General features: G+C 40.8%; 2 protein-coding genes across 3 annotated transcripts in view; one reads left to right on the top strand and one right to left on the bottom strand.

Moving 5' to 3' along the window:
- Positions 1–13,616: 13,616 nt before the first annotated feature.
- On the bottom strand, positions 13,617–17,948 carry ERCC8 (ERCC excision repair 8, CSA ubiquitin ligase complex subunit). The gene is made up of 2 exons (XM_063458533.1): positions 17,870–17,948; positions 13,617–16,051 (listed from the first exon to the last, which is right to left on the bottom strand). The coding sequence occupies exon 2, from the start codon at positions 15,885–15,887 to the stop codon at positions 14,688–14,690; it is 1,200 nt and encodes a 399-aa protein (XP_063314603.1). The 5' UTR covers positions 15,888–16,051; positions 17,870–17,948; the 3' UTR covers positions 13,617–14,687.
- A 161-nt stretch (positions 17,949–18,109) lies between these two features.
- FBXW7 (F-box and WD repeat domain containing 7) overlaps positions 18,110–27,927 on the top strand; it is a 205,975-nt gene continuing 196,157 nt past the window's right edge. The window contains exons 1-2 of one of the 2 annotated variants that reach the window (XM_063458523.1): positions 18,110–18,188; positions 26,366–26,855. The gene's annotated coding sequence lies outside the window, so the exon portion shown is untranslated. Of the gene's footprint in view, positions 18,189–22,886; positions 22,928–26,365; positions 26,856–27,927 lie in introns of those variants that run through there. The other variant, XM_063458524.1, reaches the window with a different exon arrangement.

Genomic DNA, 27,927 nt, shown 5'->3' with positions numbered 1-27,927 from the left:
ATTATATACCGCAAAGAACTTTCATGGTCTCGGCCGGTTAGGACAGAAGTTCTGGATAGTATGCGTTCCACAGAGGAGCTCATACTTCGAGAAAGAACTGGATGCCGTCATTGTGGACCACGATGGAATGCACGCTACAAATCAAGATCATCCGGAAATCAGGATATGTGAGGCCCCTTAGCAAGACATAAGTCAGCAACCTACCAAAGGTGCAGTGTCAAATTATAGAAAGCTGTATTACTGGACCGAAAGCCTGGCTTAGGATAAAAATCAGAAGTATCAGAACTAATTCTAATCCAAAATTCAGACCAGGAGAAGGAATACTAGGAAAATAGAGGATAACCTCTGATACAGTGCAAGACTTAACTCAAGGTCAGGAACATAGCCAGGACTGGTATTTGGGAGTCTGTACTGACAAACTTGTGGTAAGGAACGTAGTTGGGTCATAACACCCAACTACATATACTGTCAAACACAGCCACATGCACACAGTCCCAGACACATAGTAACTCGCACACAGTCAAACACACAGTTACAGGCAGACAGACAGACAGACACACACACACACACACACAGTTACAGGCAGACTGTAACACAGTAACAGGCAGCATCACACAGTCACACACACTCAGTGACATGCAGACAGTCACACACACACAGTCACAGGCAGTCATACAGAGTCGCACACACAGTCACAGGTCAGTCACACACACAGTTACAAGCAGACAGTCACACACAGTCCTAGGTAGACAGTCATACACACAGTTACAAGCAGACAGTCACACACACACAGACATTCACGCACACAGGCACAATCCTAGGTAGACAGTCCCAGGCAGCCATTCACACACACAGGCGCAGGCACACACACAGTCACAGAAAGTCAGTCACACACACAGTTACAGGCAGACAGTCACAAGCAGTCCCAGGTAGACAGTCACATGCAGACATTCACACATGCAGGCAGGCAGTCACAGTTAGAGAGTCACAGGCAGACAGTAACACACACAGTCACAGACAGTCCAAGGCAGACAGTCACACACACACACACACAGAGTCACAGGCAGACAGTCACACACACACAGTCACAGGCAGACAGTCACACATACAGTCACAATCACAGTTTTAAACACACACACAGCACACACTCTCTCTCACTTACTGGTGGAGGAGTGGAGTCAGTGAAGTCCCTGGTGTGTAGTAGTTGGGGAAGCAATGAATCTCTGTGCAGTACTCCTGCTGTATTCCCGGCCCCTGCGTGTGTGAGCTGTCTCGGCTGCTCTGGCGCCCTGTGCAGCCACACAGCTCACAGAACCCCAAGCCTGGTCAGCCCTGGTGGCACCCCCTACCTTGTGGCTCGTCACTCTCTTCTCTCCCCCCCCCTCGTCACTCTCTTCTCCCCTCCCCACTCTCATTCCCCCTCCTAACCCCGTCAATTCCACTCCCTGTCAATTACTTCCCCCCCACCTTGTCAATTTATTTCCCCCCTTTCAATTTATTCCCCCCACCCTGCCTGTCCATTTATTCCCCCCTCCCTGTCCATTTATTCCCCCCCTCCCTGTCCATTTATTCCCCCCTCCCTGTCTATTTATTTCTCCCCCCTCCCTCTCCATTTATTTCTCCCCCCCCCTCCCTCTCCATTTATTTCTCCCCCCCTCCCTCTCCATTTATTTCTCCTCCCCCTCTCCATTTATTTCTCCTCCCCCCTCTCCATTTATTTCTCCTGCCCCTCCTCCCTCTCCATTTATTTCCCCCCCTCCCTGTCCATTTATTTATCCCCCCTCCCTCTCCATTTATTTCTCCCCCCCCTCCTCTCCATTTATTTCTCCCCCCCTCCCTCTCCATTTATTTCTCCCCCCTCCCTCTCCATTTATTTCTCCCCCTCCCTCTCCATTTATTTCTCCCCCCCTCCCTCTCCATTTATTTCTCCCCCCTCTCCATTTATTTCTCCCCCCCCTCTCCATTTATTTCTCCCCCCCTCTCCATTTATTTCTCCTCCCCTCCCTCCCTCTCCATTTATTTCTCCTCCCCTCCCTCTCCATTTATTTCTCCTCCCCTCCCCCCCTCTCCATTTATTTCTCCCCCCCCCTCCCTTTATTCCCCCCACCCTCCCCTATCTATGGTGTAGCGTGGCCGAGCTCTGTACTGTCCGCGGGTACAGGGAGCTTTTGTTTCCTGTACCCGGCCGGACTAAAAGGAAGTGAACACTGAGTGTTCACTTCCTGTTAGTCCGTCCGGGTACAGGAGACAAATGCTCCCTGTGCCGGCAGATCATACAGGGCTCGGCCACGCTACAGTGAAGGAGTGACAGGAGGGAGAGCTGAGCTTCCCTCCTGTCAGCTCCTCTCTTCATGCTGCGCCCGGGCGGTGCGCCGTCATGGACGCACCAGCCCGGGCGAAGCTGCAGCCGTCTGAGGCGCTTTACAGAGCGCTCGGGCGGCTGCAGCATTAGGGGGGCCGGCGCTCCTGGCGGCGCCCCCTCCCAAGGGGCGCCCTAGGCGGCTGCCTAGTCCGCCTTAATGGTAGCGCCGGCCCTGATTATATTCTTCCCATTTCTACCCTATTATACCCTAATATATTATATTCCCATTTCTACCCTATTATACCCTAATATATCATATTCCCATTTCTACCCTATTATACCCTAATATATTAGATTCCCATTTCTACCCTATAATACCCTAATATATTATTTTCCCATTTCTACCCTATTATACTCTAATATATTATATTCCTATTTCTACCCTTTTCAGAGTTCCATGCTCTCCCTTTTCTCTTATACCATCTTACTCAAGTTAATTTTCCCTGTTTCTTCTCATTTTCATACACACCCATTTGACATTTCATTTCATTGCTCTTCTAAAGTGCATCATTTTTCACATTCAAAATCTGTCTATCGCAAACCATCCTTGTAAATATACAATTCCCTCTCTCTTCATATACCCATACCCTTCTTCATCAACTGAAACAACTATATTTATCCATACACTATTTACATTTACATTGCCAGGTCATCCATTTCACATTCCCAAATTCTCCCTCTTCACAATCTCATATCCACCCACTTCACACTTGCCAACCTTCTCTCTTTAGATTCCTATACTGGCCCTCTACACTTTTCCATTCTCTTCACCTTCAAAAACCTTCTTTATCAACGTAAACCACTATCTTGTACCTCTTTACATTCCCATATCATCCCTTTTCACATTCCAATTCACGCCCTTGTCACAATTTCAAACCCTATCTCTTTAAATTCCAATTCACACCATCTTCACATTTCCATACTCGCCTCTACACTTTCCCATTCCCATCTTCTTCACATTAAAAAAAAAAAAACCTGTCCATATTCATATTTTAGGATCTGCCCTTCTCACAATCCCATCTTGGCACCACCTCCACATTCTCAAACCCTCCCTCTTTACATTTCAATATCCGTCCTCTTCACATTCATGTATTTAAACTCTTCATATGTGCATTACCACCATCTTCACATAACCAAATCCTACCTCTTCATAAACTCATTCTATCTCTCTTTACATTGGCAAAATCCATAACTAATAGACCCATTTTCATTACACCGTCTTCATAAGCCCATGCCTGCCCTCCTCAAATTCCATATCACTCACTCTACATATTTTCATACCCCTTCATATTTGCATTACAACCATCTTCTCTGTTCTAAACATTCCCTCTTCATATTAACACTTTTAACATTCTCATAATGTCGTTCTTCATCATTCTATAACCTCCATCTTCGTATAATTTTTATTCTGAATATTCCCATTTCTAAAGTCTTCATATTTTATCCATACTTTCCATCTATAGATTAAGGTACATTTTTTTACTTCTTTTTATAACATTCTTCACATTTCCTTTTTCAATTTCCACCATTCTCACATTTACATCCCTCCCTTTAATCTTCTGCAAATAGATTTTCCCTGTTTCTTCATATAAGTCCCCAAATTGAAATTTCCATTTCATCCTTCATCTTTCTTGCATCAACTTTTTCAAACACAAAATCATTATCCCATATCCTCCTCCTTCACATTACCAAATCATCCCTTTTAATATTTACAAATCCTCAATCTCCACTTTTCCCATTCCCACTCTCTTCATATACTTTGACAAACTGAAGCCACTATCTTGACCCATACTCTACCTCTTTACATTCTCAGATCCTACCTTTACACATTCCCATTCCAGCCATAGTTTCAAACTTCGTTCTTAACAATTCAATCCCCACACTCTTCACATTCTAATATTTGCTCTTTTCACATTTCCAAAACTTCCTTTTCAATATCTCGTATTAGCAGTCTTTACACTTTGATACGCTTCCTCTCCATATTCCCAAACACACTCTCTTCACTTTCCCATCCTTTTCACATTCATATAACCCCCTCTTCAGATTCCAATCACTCTCTTCACATCCCCATTACCACCCTCATCATAATACAATATTCCACCTCTCCACCAGTCAATCCTCAGCCTGTTTGCAGCCTTAACTTACTTATAACCTTCACCTTTTCATATCCATAGCTCAATTTCATTCTATAACCATCTTCACAGGTCCATACTTGCCCTCCTCACATTTCATATTCCTCCATACACAATTCCATACAATGCATTAGCACACTTTTCTCACTCCTAAACTCTCCCTCTTCCTATCCACATTCTACTAGCTCTTCATAATCTTGTACTATCAATCGTTTGTTCATGCTCTGCTTCTAAATATTCCCAGTTTTTGTCTTCAAACTCCCATAGTGTTCATAGTTTATCCATAGCCTCCATCTTTAAAGTAATGTACTCTTACCCTTTTTCTTTTGTACTCCCCTTCCCTTTTTTCATATGCACACATTCACCTTCTTCACATTTCCATACCTTAACTTTACTTATACCATTCAAATTTCTTTAACCATGTCATACTAATCAACTTGAAATTTCTATTTCATCCCCTTCCTCTTCACTCTCATAACTGTCATCTTCATATTTACTAACCCTCCCACTTTGCATCCCCATACCCACCCTCTTCAACCCTCAGTACCGGCCTTCAGTACTTTCACATTTCCATCCTCAGAAAACACTTGCTCTTCTCATTGCAATAACCCCCTTTTCCCATCCCCCAAACCTACCTCCACACATCCATCCTCACATTCTTCTCATTTGCAAAACCTCCCTCTTCCAATGCCATCTTAACAGCATTATGGGCCCACAGGCAAAGCAGTACACTGGGGCCCTGCCTACACAACTCACAGGAATAAAAATGGAAATTTTCAATAAAATTAAGCTTATATTTATTGATAAATAACACAAAATAGTCACTATATACAAACACATGAGATGAATATTAACCACCCAAAAAAAGTGTACCTCACAAAACTCCAGAAAGGAACCAACACAAGATATATACACCACAGAAGGGGAAGTATAAAATAGGGGGCTGTAAAATATACAAAGTGAATTAGTAGAAATACAACCTGGGAATCAGGGTGATGGTTATGGTATGGGATCTAAAAACAAAAAACTAAATATGGTGAAATACGTATGAATAGGACAGTGACTCCAGGAGGTAGAGAACTTACAAGACGTAAGAAAATATGCGCCTGTCTCCTCTCAAGGATGTCTGGAGATGGTAGGAATCTTCCCAGTGGAGCAAAACCTCAAGAGAACAAAAAATACAGATGGTGCAATAGTGTATAAAAATATAACAAATTGGGGGGGGGGGGCAAGGCAGCAAGCGGAGCAGACGCACGAAAGCTGAGCTCCTGCTGGACTCACCGATTATCACCGATAACTTGCCAAAAAAAACGTGACATACACCAAACCGGGATACTCTACCTGCATAAAGGAGGTCCCGGTGACACGCCTGACACTTTCCACGAGCGATTTGGTGATCGGGAGCCCAAGATGGCTAGCTGGGGCCTACAAGCGATGGAGACAGGGAGAGACGGCCGCTCTCCCAGTCAACAAACCGGAGAAACAGACCCGCCAGCACCCTGACCGGTGGGGGTTCTCCCGGTCCAACCACAAGAGGACACACACGGGCACAGAACCGAAGGGAAGAGGCATACGAGCTGAGAGACGAGGCGCGGCCCTGCAAAATAGCCGTCGCCACGTGGAATCAAACCGCAGAAAGACCCAACCTCATGGCCAGGCTAGATGCCATAATAGCTATATTCTGGGAGAAAATGGTGGCTAAGGAGCAAAAAGCGGAGGCTCACAGACAGGCCACACGCTCACCCAAGGTACTGCCGACACACTCCCAAAGCAGGCGCAAACTCCCTCCCCCAGATAGAGCAAGCAAAGGACGCCAAAACGGACGGAGCTCCCGGCGGGCCCGTAAACCCAAACGACTGACCTTGCTACAGACAGGGCACCGCTGAGACAACCACCCTGCACACTCCAGCTCACAATCCTGGCAAGCAAAGGTAACCCTCCGGGCTCCACACTCAGCCCAGCGACGGAAACCTGCACCATTGAAGGGACCCGGGCGGCACCCTACAAGCCTCCTCCACTTACCACGCATGGACTCCACTCCTCCCCCAGACATGCTGGACTCGCTTCTAGTGCAACCATTAGACTCTAAAACACCCCAACAGGGCATCGGCTGATCCCGGCACAGTGCGACCGATCCCTACATCTACAATTCGCAAGGACTGCACCGATTAGTTATATTTACTTTAGACTCAACGCATTTTGTTTAGCAAGTTTTGATTTGTTCTAGGGGGCACCAAGCATACAGGGAGGGAGTAGCCTCACGCGACCCCCAGTGTAACCCAGAAAAGAACACTTGGAAAACGCCCTAAGCGTATCCAACCCTCGTAAACCCAACACACTATTAACTCTCGCAACCCAATCTCACCCACACTATGGGTATATACCAAAATGAAAATAAAGCTTATGGGTGCATCCAGCCATGAAAGCCCCAATTACCCAGCCTTTCAACCAGCGGTCTTCTCTAAGCAATTAAGCACCGAAACTGCACAGCATGATACCCGCTGCCCCTAGCATACCCTGTAAGTGTGTTCTCTGAGTACTTTTTTTTTTCTAGTTTAGCTTACGTTACAAAACATGTTATTAGTTCACAGGTACCATCTGTTACTTTAAATTGGGTAGCCTGGCTGCCTGCATGGTTAATATACCGTATTTATCGGCGTATAACACGCGCCGGCGTATAACACGCACCTCTTTTTCAGAAGGAAATTCCAGGAAATTTCCACCCCTCCCATAGTATTCCCCCCCCTCATCCCATAGTGTTCCCCCCCCCTTTCCATAGTATTCTTCCCCCCCTCCCATAGTATTCTCCCCCCCCTCCCATAGTATTCTCCCCCCCTCCCATAGTATTCTCCCCCCCCCCTTCCATAGTATTCTTCACCCCCTCCCATAGTATTCTCCCCCCCATAGTATTCTCCCCCCCTTCCATAGTGTTCCCCCCTCATCCCATAGTGTTCCCCCCTCATCCCATAGTGTTCCCCCCCTTCCATAGTATTCTTCCCCCCTCCCATAGTATTCTCCACCCCCCATAGTGCCCCTCCCATAGTGTGTCCCCCCTCCCATAGTGTCCCCTAGTGCACTTTCCCTCTGTCCCATATTTACTTACCTGTCTTGAAGCGTGGGCCGGCTTCACAGCGCGCACCGCGGTACTGGAACTTAAATTTCAGGTTCCGGTTTCCGGCGGGACTGAAAGGAAGTGTGCACACTATTGTGTGCACACTTCCTTTCAGTCCCGCCGGTTGTGGAACTTAAATTTCAGGTTCCGGTTTCCGGCGGGACTGAAAGGAAGTGTGCACACAATAGTGTGCACACTTCCTTTCAGTCCCGCCGGAAACCGGAACCTGAAATTTAAGTTCCAGTACCGCGGTGCGCGCTGTGAAGCCGGCCCACACTTCAAGACAGGTAAGTAAATGTGGGATATCGGCGTATAACACGCACCCATGATTTTCTCCCTATTTTCAGGGAGAAAAAGTGCGTGTTATACGCCGATAAATACGGTAACTAACTAAACTCTTAAAGCAAATAAGCATATATATTACTTATCAACCACCTAAAACACCATGGTACCTCAACAATAACCTGAACAACCAACCACCCCCCTGCTTAAAGTTTCTCTTGTATATAAGCATACCACTAGCATTGTGCAGGGTAGCTACGTAACTACAATGAAAAAGCGAGTCTAAAAAATAAAAAAAATTGCATTTCTTTTATGTGACATGACACTGTACAACTGCATGAATAACTTGGCTTACTCTGCTGTCGTGGCACTGCAGACCATATTGTATTTCTCTGCATGAAAAATAAAGAATTAAAAAAAACAAAAATATAACAAATTTAATACAAGGTTGCACTTACATACGGAAAAGAAGCTTGTCTCCACTAACAAGTGGACCCAATAGGAAATCCTCCAATCCTAGGAGATAGAGTAGTATATTGGGCAGTAATACAAATACAATGGACATTAAAAACAAATGTATAAAAGTCTGAATATCAGCTTATCCAATGCGTTTTGTCATAATAATGACTTCCTCAGGGATATACAGTTCATCGCAAACCTCCCGGTTTTAATAGTGGTCCGTTTGGAGCTTTCAGGTGTTTCCTGTTTGATTGTGTGTGCTCCACAGTGAAGCGCAATATTCGGTGTAAGCACATTTTCATGCGTTCCACCGTGGAACGCACGCTGGGACTTCCTCTTCCGGCTTAAATATGGGCAAATGACGAGAACACAGTGTTCACACACGAGTAGTGTGACACTGAATCTCGTCTTACATAAACACTGCTATGAATAAATGGTTCCTAGGCAGAACATGTACAACAAAATACAATATATATTCTTGAGATGGCTTGAATCCCATAGCAGGAATCATATGTGCTAAATATTAAAAACAAAATATAAAAATGTATAAAATGGTCGTCTAAGGGACCATACTGGAATAGGATAGAATAGTACAAAAAGAGATGTACTGGAAAATAAATATATTGCTAGCTAAAAGGCAATGGGGAAAAAGGCCAAATCCATCTGTGGTCCAAAGCTGGAACAAGGACCCACATCACAATATATAAACAAAATATTATATGACTTGAAAATTCTGCCTATGTATTCATCGTCATCTTATCTGATAAATACAGCACACGAATACAAGTTAAATATGGGGATAAATTATCAGTTTTTTTTATTGGATCTAAAAAACAAAACAGTAATTAGAATCCATAATAAACACCATATACATAGGGCAATTAGAACAAAATATTGCAAAAAAGGGGGACAACCCAAGATACCAAGATAGAGAAAAGATAGTGAAGTGAGTTAATGGAATTAAATCAGGCAAACTACATCGATGTCTTGGATTAGACCGTTTTTTCAAGTTCTCAAATTATCCATTGGGCTTCTCTTTTAACTAATTCTTTAATTTTGTTCCCTCCTCTCCAATGGGTATCTATTTTATCTATGCCCATGGCAATAAAAGTGGACCAATCAAAAACTGTGCGTGTACTGCAATGTCTGGGTACACAGTGATCTAATTTTTTTTTCTTTATATTGTTGAAATGTTCCCGAAATCGAATGTGTAAGTTTTGAGTGGTCCTACCCATGTATTGGGCCCCACAGCCGCACTGTAACAAATAAATGGCATATGTGGATAAACAATGTAAAAATGTTTTTATTTGATATGATTTATTGGTGTATGTACCCATGAAACTTGTGGTCTTTTTTCCTTGATAAGTAAACATTGAACATGTTCCACATTTGTGGAATCTATGGGATTTTGCAGATTGTACATTTTTTAAATTTTTTTTATTATTTTTACTAGGTAAAAGACTGGGGGCAAGTTGGCTTTTAAATTATCAGATTTCCGATATATAACCAAAGCATTTTCAGGAATAATTTTTCGCACAATGTCATCTTTTTTCAGAATTGCCCAATTATTTTTTTTTTAGGATTTTTTAGATTCTTTTTGCATGTGTGTTGTATTTTGTAGTAAACGCAAAATCAAAATTATTGTTTTTCTTGGCATTCTTTTTAAGATTATCTTTCAAGAATTCAGACCGATCTCTACACTTGATCTCATCCTGTTCCATCTCCTTCTTGTTGTATCCTTTCTCTAAATATCAATTTTTTATTACTTGTGATTGTTCTTCCAAGATCTGTATATCAGAACAATTTCTCCTCATACGGGTTATTTGTCCCTTTGGGATGTTTAAATCAAAACAGAAACAACCAAAAAGGGTCCTAGGAAAATTACATGAATACAAGCTGGAAATAACCAAACACAGAATAGGTGAATAATAGAAAAATATTATACAACCGGAGTAAAACACTCTATAACAAAATCTGTAAAGTAAAACATATATATATGGTGCAGTATATAAGGGTTAAATATCAGGGTGGGGGTGGTAGAAAACTCACTAGATGGATGTATGTTTAGGCATTTATCCCATAAATAGGGTCAGAGATATCTTCAGGAACGATCTTCTTAATGGCTCAGAGTAGCAGGGAGAAGAAAAAAAATATATATAGGGCAGATGGTATTAAAATATAACACATTTATTGCACAACATTGCCCTTACAAGATTCCAAATATAAAAAGGTATATCACCACAACCAGCGTGGTTACCGGACTTCAGGGTGTAGGAGGAAGCTCCAGATGGTTTCAACAAGTATGGTGGTAAAATATACAATTAAAATTGAACTAACAAAGTACAAAGGATAAAGGAAAATGCATATGCAGGTTCTAATCCTGAGGAAAGTCCACAAGGGCGACTGAAACGTTGATCCTAATTTTAATGTGAAACAATAAAGAATCGACGGTTGTAACTACAGACCGTGAGTGCAGCTACATTTGCAGCTTTTTTTTTTATATATATGTATATATATATATATATATATATACACACACACAAACACTAGACATGTGCATCAGTGAAATTTTTATTTCGTACAAATGATTTCGTACCAAATAAAAATTTCATTAGTCAATCCCTAAGTCTTCATATTCCTAAACCCTCAGTCTTCATATTCCTACATCGTACCTCTTTACATTTTCATAACATTTCTCTTCATAATTCGATATCCTTTATCTTTATTTTATACCCTTTTCCTGAGAATTCCCATGCTATTTATCTTCACATTTCCATATTCATAATTTTCCATCATTAGTTAAAGGAGCAATATAGGGTCAGGAGCACAAATATGTATTCCTGACCCTATAGGGTTAAAACCACCATTTAGCCCCTCCTGGCCTCCCTAAATATAGTAAAATCTTACTTGTATTCAAGTCTGGAGCTGCTGGCTTTATCCTGGTTTCCTTTAGACCTGCCCACTGCCTGCTGCCATCATCAGAAGTGGTAGCCTGATCCAATCACAATGTTTCCCCATAGGATTGGCTGAGACTGACAAAGAGCCAGCACAATTCAAACACAGCCCAGGCCAATAAGCATCCCCTTATAGAGATTAATTGAATCAATGAATCTCTATGAGGAAAATTCAGTGTCTGCATGCAGAGGGAGGAGATACTAAATGTTTGGATGCATTTAGGCAGCCATGACCCAGGAAGGATCTTTAACAGCCAGGAGTGGCCAGTGAAGTTATCACTAAGCTGTAATATAAACATTACAGTGTTTACAGCAAAAAGCCTGAAGGTAATGACTCTACACACCAGAACAAACTCAATAAGCTGTAGTTGTTCTGGTGACTATAGTGATCCTTTAACCCCTTAAGGACCAAACTTCTGGAATAAAAGGGAATTATGACGTGTCAGACATGTCATGTGTCCTTAAGGGGTTAAGGTATTCTCACACTTTTTAATTAGAACATTCCTTCACATTTGCCTTCCACTTTTTTTTCTTCATATCCCCATTTTCACATTGATATACCCTTTGTTTTCTTTCTTATACCATTGTCTTCCAATTCCAATACCATTTTTCTTCATATTTCCATACCAGCCACTGCCCATTTCCATTTTACCATTCTTCTTTTTTTATATCGTCTGCTTCACAATGTTCTTTACATTCTGGTACCCTCCCTCTTCCTATTCTAATACCCCCTGTAGCGGAGAGGTAGTATAATCCAGCATAGGCAGGTAAAGCATACAATATTCCAGGTAGCGTAGTAAGAATCCTTCCCTCCCAAGAACTAGACGAAACATAGGCTGGGAGTCAACTGAGTTCTTTATTCACAGGTCACAGTATTTATGCGATTCCCCATGCACGGGGTTTCCCTACTGACATTACAGGGGTTGTACAGTAGGGGATTACATGGGGAACTTAAGAACCTGGACATTTCTCCCATAATACCCTGCTGCTCGAGAGGGACACTCCCACTAGAATATGCCGTTAAGTGGATTATCCCCTCGTGCAGCAGAACCACTATTCTATATAAAAATACATAACTTACATTTTACTCTGTAGATTTATACGAACGGACGTTTGGTAGATAGCTGGGGTCTGAGCACACATTTCGTGAAAGTGCCGCTCCAATCCCAGCTTAAATAACCGAACGCCGCACGAAATACTCATTTTTTCTAAGTTACCCTCAAACTACCGAATGACTCTAAAGAAACACATTACCGAAGGACCGGGGCTCCCGAACGGCTTGGAAGTCCAGCGGTATTCGTGCCGTCGAGTAGCCGATTTTAGTTCCAGGCGCTCGACGACCAAATACCGCTGGGCTAACAAAGGATCCAAGATGGCCGACCGTCGCGTGGTCGGTATCCGAACGACGGCCACCCTGAATCCTCTTAATTACCGATTGCAACAATGTTGCAATCCTTAATGGGAGCCACACGACCTCCTGTGTGTGGTCTCCATTCGGCAATTTGTTTGTTTCACGGATGGTGTTGAAATTCACCGTTCGTGAAACGATTGTAGAAATGCTGGCGTTTTTTTTTTTATGCCGGCAGCATACGGACGCTATAATTCCCCTGAACCATTTTACACAGAATACAAGCGCTTGGTTCTTAAAGGTGTATACACATGCAGAACAATATATAGATACATAAAGGACAAGGTACAGTGGCTGGATTTGCCACACCCCCCATTTGCATTCCATAAACGCTCTTAACATTTCAGCCCCCATTTTTCCCTGCTTGCTATCAGTATTCCATAATTTTTGTCTTTACATCCCCATACCCATCTCCACATTGTCAAACCCTCCATCTTATTAGAGATTTATCTTCTTGACATCCTTCTCATTCCCTCCTTTTGAACACTGCAATATCACCCCTCTTTTTTCTCAAACCCATTGCCACATCATTGCATTTAGATACCCTTCTTTCTTACATTGCCACATCCTCATTTTTTATACCATCCTTTTACACATTTCAGTACCCTCCCACCCTACATCCCCTTACCACCCTGTCCATGATTTTACCAGCCACCTTCTCATTCCATCTATTGTACTAATCCTCTTCATTCCATTCCTTTTTTCATTGGCCATTTAGTGATTGTTGCTAGTAGAAGAAAGTTGAAGTTTTGTGCCAAGTAGATCAAAATATAAACATGTAATAAAACTGTAATTTGTCACAAAAAAACTTGTCTCATCCCTTATATATTAGTAATGTGTATGTGTACTATAAACAAATGGTAATTACAAGCATATATTTATATTCTTATACTGTAAACAGTGTGTATAACCTACTTTATGCAGCTCACTATACAACAGTAAAATGATTGTGTCCAAATGAAGAGCTAAAAGTCCTAGTTATTATCAAGGAGGAATTATCCCCTACACATAAAAAAAACAAACAAACATGGTACAGGCTGAGCAATGCTTTCCTGTGGGGTAGTCCTAATGTGAGCGCGGCGCTGGTTGTGCATGCCCCTTAGGTCTTCCTCTTCGGGTGTCATCAGTGGAAGGGTGCAGCCTGTCCCAGCACCAAAGGACAGCGGCGCTGGAATCAGGCAAGTGATGGAATGGTTTTTAACACTCCCAGTGCAGGAGGGGTGCGCTGTAGGTCACTATAACAACTTTGTTTTCCTACCACTATAGTTTCCCTTTAATCATGCATGTTTTGGTAGCTGTTAAAAATAACTTCACAATAAATTGATATCGGTTGTGCCACCTCTCTTGCAACCTGTTTTAGTCTCTTTGCAATCCACACAAAACAAGGAGATGTCGCGTAGGCTCTCAGGTTCTACGCAGAAATTCCACAAATTAAGGAATGGTTGGGATCAATATCACAACACATGCAAACCCACTCCAATCCAAGGGCCCTCCCTATGCTTTCAAGTTTCCGGTTTGATATTTAATGCCTTTGCTTATGCAGTGTGCTCCAGAATTTGTCTAAATATTTTGTACAATATGAGGAGTACTAGTTTCCTAACACAGGATTAATAATATTCCAATGTCTAAGCATTGTACACCTTTAGCACCTATGGAATGCGTTTTTCTGTTCTATATTTGCACATGTTTGGTAAAAATGAAACATACCCCCAAGAAACTCCCAACAAACAACCTCTAATAAAAAGATTATAAAAGTTCTCTTTGCAAATGATGTGTTACATAAGTAATAATGGTAACAGTACCCATTGCTGCAGCATTTTCAAGGGTCAGATGTGTACAAAAAAAAAAAAAAAAAAAAAAAAAGATAATTGATAGTATATGACTGAATATTAAATACAATGATTGGAAGGTTGACATTATGTTGTAATGAACATACTGCTGGTAAGTTTGATGATGATTTTATAATAGTATATATAATTTAGCCTTCCTCTTCACTGCTACTCCATGCATCTTCAAATGCAGGATTTAGATATGCCTTTGACCCTGATTTTACAGAGTCCTCATCAGGAACAGGCTCACGTATTGCTGGCACCCAAGCAAGAACATTGCAGTCTTTGCTGCCACTATACAGCTCCTGAAACTGAGGCTGAAACACACAGCAGTCAACATTGTTATAATGTCCTCTTAATACACTAACCTGTCGTCCAGAATAAATAGTATATACCACTATAGTACTGTCATATGGTACAAACACAAACTCAGGACTGCAACCCTCAGACACTGTGAACTTGAGACTTTTCCTGCTGCTGTTACAAACCTTGCCATAATTTACAAGTGTATTTTCACCTGACGCACTGTTCCAAAGCCTCATTCTATCATCAGTCCCTACAGTTATGAGGTGAAGACCATCACTGGTAAAACATAACCCATTAACTCTACCATTATGGGCCGTATTTGCAGTTTCCAAAGAAGACTTGGACTTCTCTCCATTGTGCTGATCAAGAGTAATTAGGCAACCAGTTGCTTTGCGGACATCCCATAATTTAACTTTGCTATCAGCACTTGCAGTTGCTAAAATATGATCATATCTTGGAGACCAACGGACTGCAAGCACCTCTCCTCTATGACCCTGCAAAATATGAGAACAAGAACCAGATTTTAAGTCACAGAGTTGCACTTTTGGGCTTTTTGTGCCAACTGCTATCAAACTATGCTTTGTAGCCAGAGGAGACATGTGGTGGCTGTATACGGTTCCTTCAAAATGAAAAACTTCAGCGAGATGTAAGGAATTTGTGTCCCATATCTTCAGTGTCTTATCAAATGAGCTAGATGTAAACATTCCAGTGTCGTGAGGATACCACTGTACAGTCTCAACACTGAACTTGTGCACATTGGGGTGACTTTTTCCTACTTTGCATATTGCTTTACAAGTGTAAGAGAGAGACTGACTCAAATTTTCAAGGTCATACACAACGATGATGCCATCAGCTCCACCAGAAAGCATGTATCTGCCCTCCACAGGATCAATATCAAGTGTGTTGATGCCATTTTCATGTATTCGCTCAACATCCCTATCTTTGTTTAACTCCAAACTCAGAACTCTTCGAGTGGTTTCTGCACGCCTAAGAGAAACTGGGCTATCTAAGCCACAAATTCGAGCCCATAGAGATCCAAGCATTCTCAGAATTTTACATTTGGAACTGCAGAAATCTATAAATGATACATTAAAACATTGACAGAAGTAGTATTTTCTTGATGGATGATGGAATCATATGGTCAAACAATCCAAACTTGAATACGATTTCTTCAGAATATCTGTCAAATATGTGATGTCAAAAAGCTCTAAAACAAAGTGAAAATTAGTAAGTTGAGTAAATGACATAACAAAAAAACACCAATAATGTTTGTGTATGAGATATATAGATATATACACACAACTTATCTGGAAATGTAGATCATCTTATTTATTTATAAAATCTTATTCTGCTATAAAGCATTTCTAAAAACATTGTAAGTATAAATACATAGGTTAAAAAAAAAAAAAAAAATGAAAATATTTAGAATAGGTTCATAGTGATTTATTTAATATGCTACATAAAACACTGGGGGGTTCACTCATTACATTGTAATTTACATGCCACCTTGTATAACATTTGGTAACAGATTTTAAAGGGTTACTCTAATCATCATAACCACTATGGCACACTGTAATGGTTGTGGTGTCCAGTCACAGTTACCTAGTATTTGGGCATACCGTTTGGCAATGATTTTAACATAATATATGCAGTGTTTCAAAGCAAAATGCTGAACTTAGACTCCACACACCATGACCACTTCAATTCACTAAAGTAGTCGTGGTGCTAGGAGTAACCCTTTAATACCTACACATTAAATTCTTCAGAAATTAAATGTCAACATAATGGGTTTTATAGACCTGTGCTACAAGGCTCAACATTTTAAATCCTAAACTACTACCCTGGCTCAAAACAGTGAGTCTTGGGCAGCTATGTTGCAAGCCTTTAAGTCACACTGTGTTGGGCCCAGCTGAAAACAAGTGGATTCTATGAACAGTAGAAGCTCAGACCCTACAAATATCCGTGCTGAATAACCCTTTCAAAGTAGCAGTTACTTGCTGTTACGGTAAACAAGAAAACAATACACATAAAGGGGCGAGGATGTCAGAATTTTTAAAGTCTGGCAACAATGAAGAAAAAAAAAAAGAAAAAAAAAAAAAAAAGAAAATCGGTTCCCTACATGAATGCCCTTTGAGATCAGTAGCTCAATTTATTTTAACCTTTCAATCAGCTGCTTATTTAAAACTATCAACCTGTGCAATGTTTGCATTCAAAAACAAATATAAAATGTATTATTATAACCGTTAAAGGACCACTATAGGCACCCAGACCACTTCAGCTTAATGAAGTGGTCTGGGTGCCAGGTCCAGCTAGGTTTAACCCTTTTTTCTATAAACATAGCAGTTTTAGAGAAACTGCTATGTTTATAATAGGGTTAATCCATCCTATAGTGGCTGTCTCATTGACAGCCGCTAAAGGCGCTTCCGCCCTTCACACTGTGATTTTCACAGTGAGAAGACGCCAGCGTCCATAGGAAAGCATTAATAATGCTTTCCTATGGACTGGCTGAATGCGCGCGCGGCTCTAGCCGCACATGCGCATTCAGCCGATGACGTCGCTATGGAGGAGGAGAAGAGAGTTTTAACCCCTTCCTCTGCATTCAGCCTGGCGGGAGTGGGACCCTGAGGGTGGGGGCACTATAGTGCCAGGAAAATGAGTATGTTTTCCTGGCACTAGTGGTCCTTTAAGCTCGCCTAGCAAAAGTCTATTGTTGATATAAAATGCAATTCCCACAGATACATTGCTTAGAGAGCTTTACTGCGAAGAATTATTATTGCCATTTACATAGCGCAAACAGATTCCGGAGCGCTTTACAATATTATGAGAGGGGGGGGATTTACCTATAAATAGGACAATTACAAGAAAACTTACAGGAACGATAGGCTGAAGAGGACCCTGCTCAAAACGAGCTTACAGTCTATAATAAGCTGGTCTGATTAAATCATGTCCAGCCCTGAGGTCACACAGTCACTATGGACCATAACCACTGTCAGTGCTAGGTGTACAGGCTAAAAGTGCAGAGTACCTTCAGTGTGGGAGGGCCAGCCCGGCCAGCAGGCTCACAATACGAGAAACCATCACAGTGCTACGCCGCTCCTGCCAGCCCTCTTCTTCCTGTCTCGTGTTCCGTCTCCCATGGATGACCTCACTCAGAGCGCGACTGCGAGCACAGCACTGGTTGTTGCCGAGCGACTGACGTCATCCCAGTGCGCCCTGTCTCTCTCTCGCTCTCTCCCTCCCGTGCCTGTGTGTTTCTCCGCGAGCACCCTTCCGCGAGCGGCGCGCGTGCCAGGGCATGCAGAGGGACCGGCCGGACGGATCCAGCGGCACGTGATAGGGAGCAGGTGAGCGGGTATCCGCCGGCATTACCGGCTCGGAGCGGGGGAGGGGGCAGCTATATGGGGAGTGTTTAAAGGGGCAGAGGGTCTTCACACCCCGCACACTGCATGGACTGGGTTCATCTTCATCATCATGTGTTATCTGTGTGTGAGCACTGCATGGCCGAGCTCGGGGAGCGGGGGACACACACAGCGCTACCTACATGTGTCAGTGTGCTCTGTGTACATGGATAGGGATATATAGGGACACACTGAGCGATCTCTGTCTGTAACTCTGTGTACATAACCAGCTCATTGTATACTGTAATAACAGCATTTATTGCTTGATAATATTGTACAGCGCCGCAGAGTAAGTTGGCGCTATATAAATACCATTATTATTAATAATAGTAATATATATATATATATGGTGTACACAATGTCCTTCCACATGTATTGCTGTGTATTTATACCAAACTATGTCTGTGTCAAGATGTTTATTATTTATCATGTTTTAGTGTAGAAGTCACACTGACCAATAAGCTACTTACTATAATTACGTTTTTTTTTATTTATTTTTATTTTTCATCTTACATATATCTGTGTGTGTGTGTGTATATATATATATATATATATATATATATATATATATATATACACTAAACACTCTATCATTCCATGTTGATTTTCATAATTTCACATTTCTGTGTGATTAGCCATATATTTGCCAGTTGCATTGTACAATTACCGTAATTACTGCAATTTTGTAATAGGTTTGAGTGTGAATGAAATGCACAGCGTGTAAGTGAAATGGTGTTTTGAATCCTGACCCATATGGGTACAAAGAAACCCTTAAATAAACTCCTTTACTTGTCAACCTGTACGGCTCTGTCCCTGATGGTCTAGAAGGGTGGAAATTCAGATGTTACCACTTCTGCACAAATGTGTTCTTCTGCCTCTTTCAGTGAATCCAAATGCACCACCCCACTAACAAGGCAGTGCATGTTAATTACATGATGATTCTGTAGTGTATACAAAAAAGGAAATGCACCTTTTGTAGTTTAGACAAGAAATTATTTTTCGGAGGGCACTTCAGATAGTTAGTATGTCAACAGTTGAAGACTCCTTTTGCTTCCAAAACTGTAGCTGTTTTAATTTGTTCACAACTAATATTGACACACTTTTTTGAATAATCTACTATGCAATGTAGAGATCATTAGTGAATAGAATGTAGCATGACAAATGGTAGTGGTGGGAGTATAGTCGACAAGCATGTCATAACTTTCTTTTGGCTCTTCAGTGTTTAGGCTTGATGACATGGAGAAATAGGGCCCAGAAGAACAGCAAAGGAATGTAGTGCTAGAGGTGTACACAGTAATATGCTTTCGGTGTAATAACACATTGAATGGGGTTTCCCAGTTAACCCCCCCCCCCCCCCATCATCTTTTGTCATCTAGTTAATAGCTGAAAAGCACCTCTCCATCAGCAAGTCTTGATGACTGAACTTTGAGTATACATGATTAAGGCTTGACGCTAAAATGTTTTCCATAATTTTGTTCTCCTGATTTTGAATAAAACTCCCCTGTCTTTGCACTGCTCTGCAAAACCTTTGGAATTTAATTTTGAATACTTCTAAGGCACTGCGTATCTCTTCCATGGTGCTCCAGTTGTGGTAGCAGACTTTATTGGGTTCCCTGAGTGCAACACTACTTTTAGAATTGGCTTTATTAAAGTGATCTAGAAAGTGCCGGTTTTCTTTATAGTAAATTCTGCCTGTTTTCACAGAAATTTCCATCTCGGAAGACTGCTAAATTTAGAGTGGCGGGAAAAAATAATAATTTAAATAGAACACTTGTCAGAAAAAGTGCTGTAAAAACCATAAACCTGTTATGTTGCTGAAAAAAATACCATGCACCCAAAAATTATTGTTTTGGGTGTAAAACCAGCAACAAGTTAAAACATCTGTCAGATGTAATAAATTGCACAAACATTTGCTGAAAATTAGATGGACATTTATTTATTTATAATTTTTTTTTTTATAAATCTCCCCTACTGTGTCTTTCTTCTATTTTCTCTATGCTGATATCGATACAAAGAGCAGAAATTGTGACAAGCATCTAATATGGAGCTGTACAGATTTTACATTACATTGTATTTTTTTTTTTCAAACCTTGCAAACACATACCTATCTGTATATAACTATATATATATATATATATATACATATATATATATTAGTGTATATGTATATTGCATTATGTTACAATTTGTTTCACATCAATCTACACCCCATAGTGGCAAAGCAAAAAACAATTTTCTACACCAAAATATTTAAAAAACATTAAAGCGAAAGATATTACATTTAGAGGAGTATTCAGAAACTTACTTCAGTACTTACTTGAAGCACCTGTGGCAGTGATTAAAGCCCAAGTGTTTTTTTTCAGTAGGATGTGACAAGCTTTGCACACCTGGATTTGGGTGGTTTCTGTCATTCGTTTCTGCAGATTCTTTCAAGCTCTGTCAGGTTGGATGGGGACACTCAGTGGACAGCAGTTTTCAGGTCTCTCCAGAATGTTTTTTTTTTTTTTGGGTTGAGAAATGGGTTTTGCTGGACTTTCACAAGGTACTTAAGGCAGTCTTGGATTGTCTTGGCTGTGTGCTTAGGATTGTTCTTTTGGAAGTTGCACCTTTGGCTCAGGTTTTCATTAAGGGTATATATGTATTTTGCTGTGTTCCGCTTTCCCGCTACCCTGACCAGTCTCCCAGTCCATGGCACTGAAAAACACACTCAGAGCATGATGTTACCACCATCATGCTTCCCTGTTGGGATGGTATTGTGCAGATGTTGACAGTTGCCTGTTTTCGTCCAAACATGACTTTTTGAATCAAGGACAAACCGTCTTCCAATCTTCTTTTCATCAGACCGGATGATCTTTTTTTTTTTTTCTTCAAATTCTCGCAGTTTGAGAGTCCTTTATGTGCTATTTAGCAATTCCACACAGACTTTCATGTGTCTTGTAGTGAGGAGAGGCTTCCATCTGGACAGTCTGCCATTAAGGCCAAATCAGTGGAGTGCTGCAGTGATGGCCGTTTTCCACGAGTTTCTTCCATCTCCACTCTGGAGCTCACCCATAATGACCATCTGCTTATTGGCCCTTATCCCCCAATTGGTTAGTTTGACCAGGCAGCCAGCTGTAGGAAGAGCCCTGGTTGTTCCAAACTTCTGTTATTGATTTTTGCTCTGATGTGCATTTACAGCCGTGAAACCTTATATAGACAGGTATTTTTCTTTCCAAATCATGTCCGAGTTATTGAATTTGTCACAGGTGGACACCAATCAAAGTGTAGAAACAGCTCAACATTAATCCAGAGAAAATGGATACATGTGAGCTTCAAGTGTAAGAGCTTTGTCATTATGGGGTATTAAGTATTGATTGAGGTGAATATAAAACAATATAAACAATTATAGCATATGGCTGAAACACAAATGTGAAAAGAAATTAAGGGTCTTACATTTGGAATGTATTGTGTGTGTGTGTGTGTGTGCGCACGCTTACTTTTACTTACTTTTTAATTGCCTCCGAATGAATAGGATAGTAAATGGTGACTAATCATACTGCAGATTAAGAAGGTCTGGATGATGTTTTTGTGGGTTGTGGCAGGAAGTGATTGCTGTCTGTAATAGACTCTGAAAAGCATGTGTAACATATAGGGTGTTAGTAAGTGGATTTGAGTGTTATGTGACACTGAAATAATTACTACTATAGAGTTAGGAATTGTGATATTAAATATTCGTGAATTTGAAATGCAATAAAAAAGCAAAAAGAAGCTATGCTGACAGTACGTTATAAAATTAGCCTACAACATAAGTTAAAATTCTTTTATTGACAGGCAAGTTTGTTAAAAGGTTTTAGCAAATAATATTTAGTTCTTTGTTAAAGGGTTAGTCCAACCACCATGACCACTTCTGCTTTTAGAAGTGGTAGTGGTGATAGAGATCTCTATGTGCAGTGTTTCTGCTTGAAACGCTGCATGTTCAGAGATATAGGCACATTTGTTCCGGGGCTAGTTACAGCCCCTGCACATGTGACATAGGCAGGCCAGAATTCTATTCTGGACTTACTATTGCCAATTCTGTGTATAAAATACTTTTGACATCAGCATTCACATCACACTGGCTACCGACAGATGGTCAGCTTCTCTAGAGTTCTTCTAGAGTGCCTGCAAGTTTAAATTGATTTTATACTGCTAGGAAAACAAAGCTGTTTTCCTGGCACTATAGAATCCTGCAGTGCCCCCCTCCCTCCCGCGCAGCTGAAGGGGTTAAAACCCCTTCAGTCACTTACCTGAATCCAGTGCCGATGTCCCTCGGCGCTGGATCAGGCTCCACCCACGCTCCTCAATCATAGGGACATAAAACATTGCACCCAGACCACTTCAATGAGCTGAAGTGGTCTGGGTGCCTACAGTGTCGCTTTAATCCTTGGTCTCCACTTCCTCTTTCTATTGAGCCATGCCTGCCGTCCCCAACTCCCTATAGTAATTAATTTTTTTCTTTTTGTGATTGGTTTTTTTTTTCTTTTTCCTCCCTCTCTGCCTCCCTAGCCTTCATGGCACAGAATATGCACTTGCGTTCTGAGTTGGGAGAACACTCCAATCAAATGCTTCTCTATTCTCTAAGCATTTAATTGGACCACAGAGAGGGAGGCCTTGATGTTGGATGGGGCGTGGAGACCTCTGTGGAGAGTTCCAGTGCCGGCTTCTAAGTAAGTGGATTCTTTCTTTTATAGGGTGGGTCTTGCACCCTGCCCAGTACAGATAATATAATGATTATGCTAATTTAAAACAGCCCCTGAAAAGACACCTTTTCAAGTACTTCTAATTTTCGTTATTATAATTTTCAGCTCCCAGGGTTCATCGCACTTACAGAGACAGGACATGAGGGAACTCCAGTTTCTTCATCACATGGCTACTGCTAAGGCTATGCAAATTGGTCTCCTTCACTTGCAGGAGCTGTGATGTGAACATGCGTGTGTGCATGCCTTCACACAGCACCACTCAGAGCATCATGCAGTTTATGACATCTAAGTGTTCATATGACTCAGGACGAATACAGAGAAAGCTGTATTTTCCCATATGTTCACAGAGTGTGGTTTTTGGATGTTCAATGGTTCCTAAATCTGCCCTCATGGCCCACCAACAATCCATGATTTATGTATTTCCCTTTTTTACTCCAGTGGAGATACTGACAAAACTTGGACTGGTTTGGGAACCACTGCCCTAGATCAAGATCGAAATAAAAGAAATGGCAAGGTGATAAAGGCAAATTAAAGGTAAAAATCCTAGACAACTTCTAGCACGAGGACCACTTCAGTAAGCTGTAGTGTTTCTGGTACTTGGAGTTTTCTATTTGATATAACAGATTCACACTGCGTACCAAATTTAAAGCAAATCGTTTTTTCAATTTTTTTATTTTTTTATTTTTTTTTAGTTATGCAAGGTCATAAATACACATATTTATTTATTTGCTGTGAGCAATATATCTTTAGAACCCTAAAATGTTTACAAATATGTGTATATACTTTATGTATCAACTTAATGTTGGAACTAGCCAAGAAGCATATCCATAGAGCACTTTATAAAATATTCAAAATGTTGTGCTACAGCAGAACTGATATATTTTCTAAAAGTACTAAGAGTTGATTCCCCCCCCCATGTATTGTAAATCTGTCTTTGTCTCCCTCCTTGTATACCTTCCTGTTACTGTCCTCTTTCCTTTCTACTTGTTAGCGTTATCATCATTATTATTAGTTTTTATATTGTGCAAACATTCAGCAGCGAGGATTTGAAGTAGGCGGATATATATATATTGTTAAGATTCTTGCCCAAGCACACTTACTGGTGAAATTGTTTGGCCGTACACAACTGTGGCAGTGATCTGGATACTGCCCTCTCCCATGGCATTGGCATCCAGCTTTGTAATGGCGAAACAATGATTTTCAATGGCTGCGCCTGGTTCATCCACCAGTGGCCAAGTAACAAATTGTTATGCTATTAAAGAATCACTATAGTGTCAGGAAAACAAACTTGTTTTCCTGACACTATATAACCCTTAGGCCCCCCCTCCCTTGGCGCTGAAGGGGTTAAAACCCCTTCAGTTACTTACTTTAATCCAGCGTCAGGCTCCCTCTGCGCTGGTGACCTCTCCTCCCCCACTGACGTCCGCTCCCGAGTGGAGTGAAATGCGCATGCTTTCCTATGGACGTTCTGCACGCTGAATGTGATTTTCACATCCAGCGTCACAGAAGCGCCTCTAGCGGCTGTCCGGAAAACAGCCACTAGAGGCTGGATTAACCCTGCAATGTAAACATAGCAGTTTCTCTGAAACTGCTATGTTTACATCTGAAGAGTTAAAACCTGGAGGACCTGGCACCCAGACCACTTAATTGAGCTGAAGTGGTCTGGGTGACTATAGTGTCCCTTTAAAGACCATTTTGGACTTCGTGCACTGCCCTGTTGCTGTTCTTGACCTCTTATAACATTTATTCTTATTCCTGGGGATTTATTGTTTCTGACTTTGACTTGATATTGTTGACGTTGATCTCTGTGACTTTTGATTTGGCAAGTTTTCCAATATAGTGTTATTCTTATTCCTTTGACTACACTAGTTGTCCAGAGTATTTATGGTTTCCTTGACCTTGGTTTGCATTTTGACCTTACTATCTCTTTTTGCTTTGTGTGCTAGGATCGTGAACTGTAAGGATTAGTAATACGCTTGGTCTCTATTTTCTTGTTTCCCATATTTTAATCTATCATAGGCATGTTGGCTTAGTACCATACAGTGGCATTAATACTGTCCCCATCTTTCTCTTTTTTTTTTAGTGTGTCTCTCTCTCTCTCTCTCTCTCTATCTATCTATCTATCTATTAAAAATAATGGCAAATACAAAAAGTTAGATGCGCAGAATAAAATTTTGGAGCCACAGCTATCACATGGAATATGTCCAGAATTGATTGATTATAGTATGTAAGCTAAATGGTTGTGATAAATGACTCGGTTATTGTTAGTGTGTTCTGTGACAGTAGGCAATTGTATATTCCTATCTAAAGCACACCCTCACAGCACAATATTACACACCCATACTCCCTTTCTTCCACCTTCTGAAAACAGCAAATTAAATCAAGCATATCACCATCTGCTGCACCCTTTAAAGTGGTATTGTTACAGGCTTGGAAGGATAAGTAAGCTGTTAGAACAATAGATGTAAATGCAAACATTATTGAACTTGGAATAGTTTATGTGGAATTTTCAATTAACCAATGCATAAACAGTGATACACTATAATGTCACACAGAAGGTTTACTGCAACCAAGTGGTTACATCTCTTATATTTGTATGACACCGTATATTTATTATATATTATGTTTGCATTAGTAAGACTATGATTTTCTTTAGAAGATTACTCAAAGCACAATGACCACTTCTGTAATTTGCACACATAGAGATTAACCCCTCCGTCAGAAACATTGCACACTCAGTTCTGAGCACAATTGGCGCCTGCCTCCAGCATGCTTGCACCAGACTGCCAATGGCAGCATAGCCCCCCTCTATGAAAACCATGGTGAGCGAGCCATGGACTCTCCAGGCTTGCAGTAACATTTTAGTTTGTCTGGCACTGGCAGCATAGGACTATTTTGAGCCCTGATATAGCTTATTATGAATACACTGCATTAAGTCAGGCATTCATGAGAAATGACACATTTAAGTGCAGAATAACTGAGCTAGGAACAAAGGTGTAATGGAGAAAGGTCTAAATCTGATATCACCTGGTTAATTCCTGACAATTCACAGTTTAACAAATAACCCCTGGAATTATATTTGGAACCATTGTTAACCAAATTAGCCTTTTAAATATTAGAATGTAATTTTGATACCGTATGATGATGTTTAAAAAAATAAAAATAAAATAGAAATTCCATAGATTGCAGTATGTTTCCAGGTTACATCCTCCACACTATCCTCCAATATTAACATTCTATCTTCATGAAGTCAAGATTATTTTCTTACTGTGCATTCCATTAACTGCACTTAACCCTGGCACTTCATAATTTGCAACTGCACAGCCTAACATTTTCTGTATATGAATCTACACATTGTTTTACTTGTACATGCTATGCTTTTAACATCATTACTTCTCTCTGCAGATACTGCCTTCTTGGTACCAGGCATGCTTGTAATTATTACGTGGGCAAGCTGATGTTCTTCTGGCTAAAGAAATAAGGGCCCTGGCTGTTTTGTATCAATTTGACTATTCCACTGCCTGCTCCTATGCATTTGTGGCTGCAGATATATAATGCTCAGTGGATATTACTTTGGACATTGCCAAAAATTCCCGGAGATTGAATAAAACTGAACTAATGGGCAATTGACTTCAGAAGAATTTGGACCAAAAGGTCTTCTTGTGTCTTGGTCAAAAGCGGAGAAAACCGGAGAAAGGAACAGACTGGTTTCAACATATATCTCAATTTCTTCGTCTTGTGTTGTTGCTGTGAACTTATCAATTCCGTTCATGATGGCAGCTGCTCTTGAAGCTGTTTGGCTTTGAGACTAAAAGAAGGGAAGTCTTTCTTCTGTGTAAAGGGAATCCTGCAATCCAACGTCAAACTGTCTCCATTAAGGTGTCACTTCAAGCAGGTATGTTGTCTCTTTTCTTACAGAATGGCACCCTGTCCCTTATGGCCCTGCTTTTATTGAAGACGATGAGCGTATTTGCTGGCAACTTTTTACAGTGTAAACAATGTTGTGTGGATTATAAATAGTATTTAACCCCTTAAGGACACATGACATGTGTGACATGTCATGATTCCCTTTTATTCCAGACGTTTGGTCCTTAAGGGGTTAAACAAACATATTTGAAATAATAATATTGAACGGCCCTTGTATTGTATTAAAGTGGCCGTTTATTCAGGAATCACTACCGAGCTCTGTGCACGTGTTTCAAACTGTTTTTTTTTTTTTTTTTAAAGCACATATGCGGTTTAAAATGCTTAAAAACAATGGAATGTATATATTTTTTAAATCTGTTTTTAATCAGTTCTACATGGATATTCACTAAAGTGAGAATGTCATTGAATTCAAAGGGAATTTCAAATTGAAGGCCAAAGTAGCCGAACTGAAAGTAACGCAAATGTCCCGGCTCAGCTATTTTGACCTTAAATTTGAAATTCCCTTTAAATTTCCTGCAATTTTCACTTTAGTGAATAACTGTATTCATTTCGGGATATGGACTGTTTGAAATGTTTTATCCAGATAATTTGTCTAATTGCAGCATCATACAAGAATTTACTTCTGTGAGTGTTACCGGGTGCACATACAAATACAACATCAATATTATCTGATTGCCACACTTCTGAGACATTACATGGGAACTCTGTACTAATACATGAGCAGGGATATTTGTGCTGCTCTAAGCAGCTGAACGCTGCGATTTGTTGTGAAAAAGCACCAGTGACAAAAGTAAAACACAGTAGCAGTTTATTACTGCGAAATAAACACACACAAATATTTTCTCTTTACAACAGTTGCCATGATTTTCTGCACTTTCTCTGATGCCCATCTGAAACCATGTTAAAATTATTGTGGTAAGAAGATACGACTTTAGTTGTGTGCCTATCCCCTCCTTGAAGGTTTGATTATTTAATGTATTAGGACATTACGACACAGATTATTTTACTAAAATATTTAATTTGGCAACGCAAGCAAGGCT

This window comes from Pelobates fuscus, chromosome 6 (genome assembly GCF_036172605.1).
Source record: "Pelobates fuscus isolate aPelFus1 chromosome 6, aPelFus1.pri, whole genome shotgun sequence".
NCBI lineage: Eukaryota > Metazoa > Chordata > Amphibia > Anura > Pelobatidae > Pelobates > Pelobates fuscus.
This window is presented reverse-complemented; position numbering and strand designations above follow the sequence as displayed.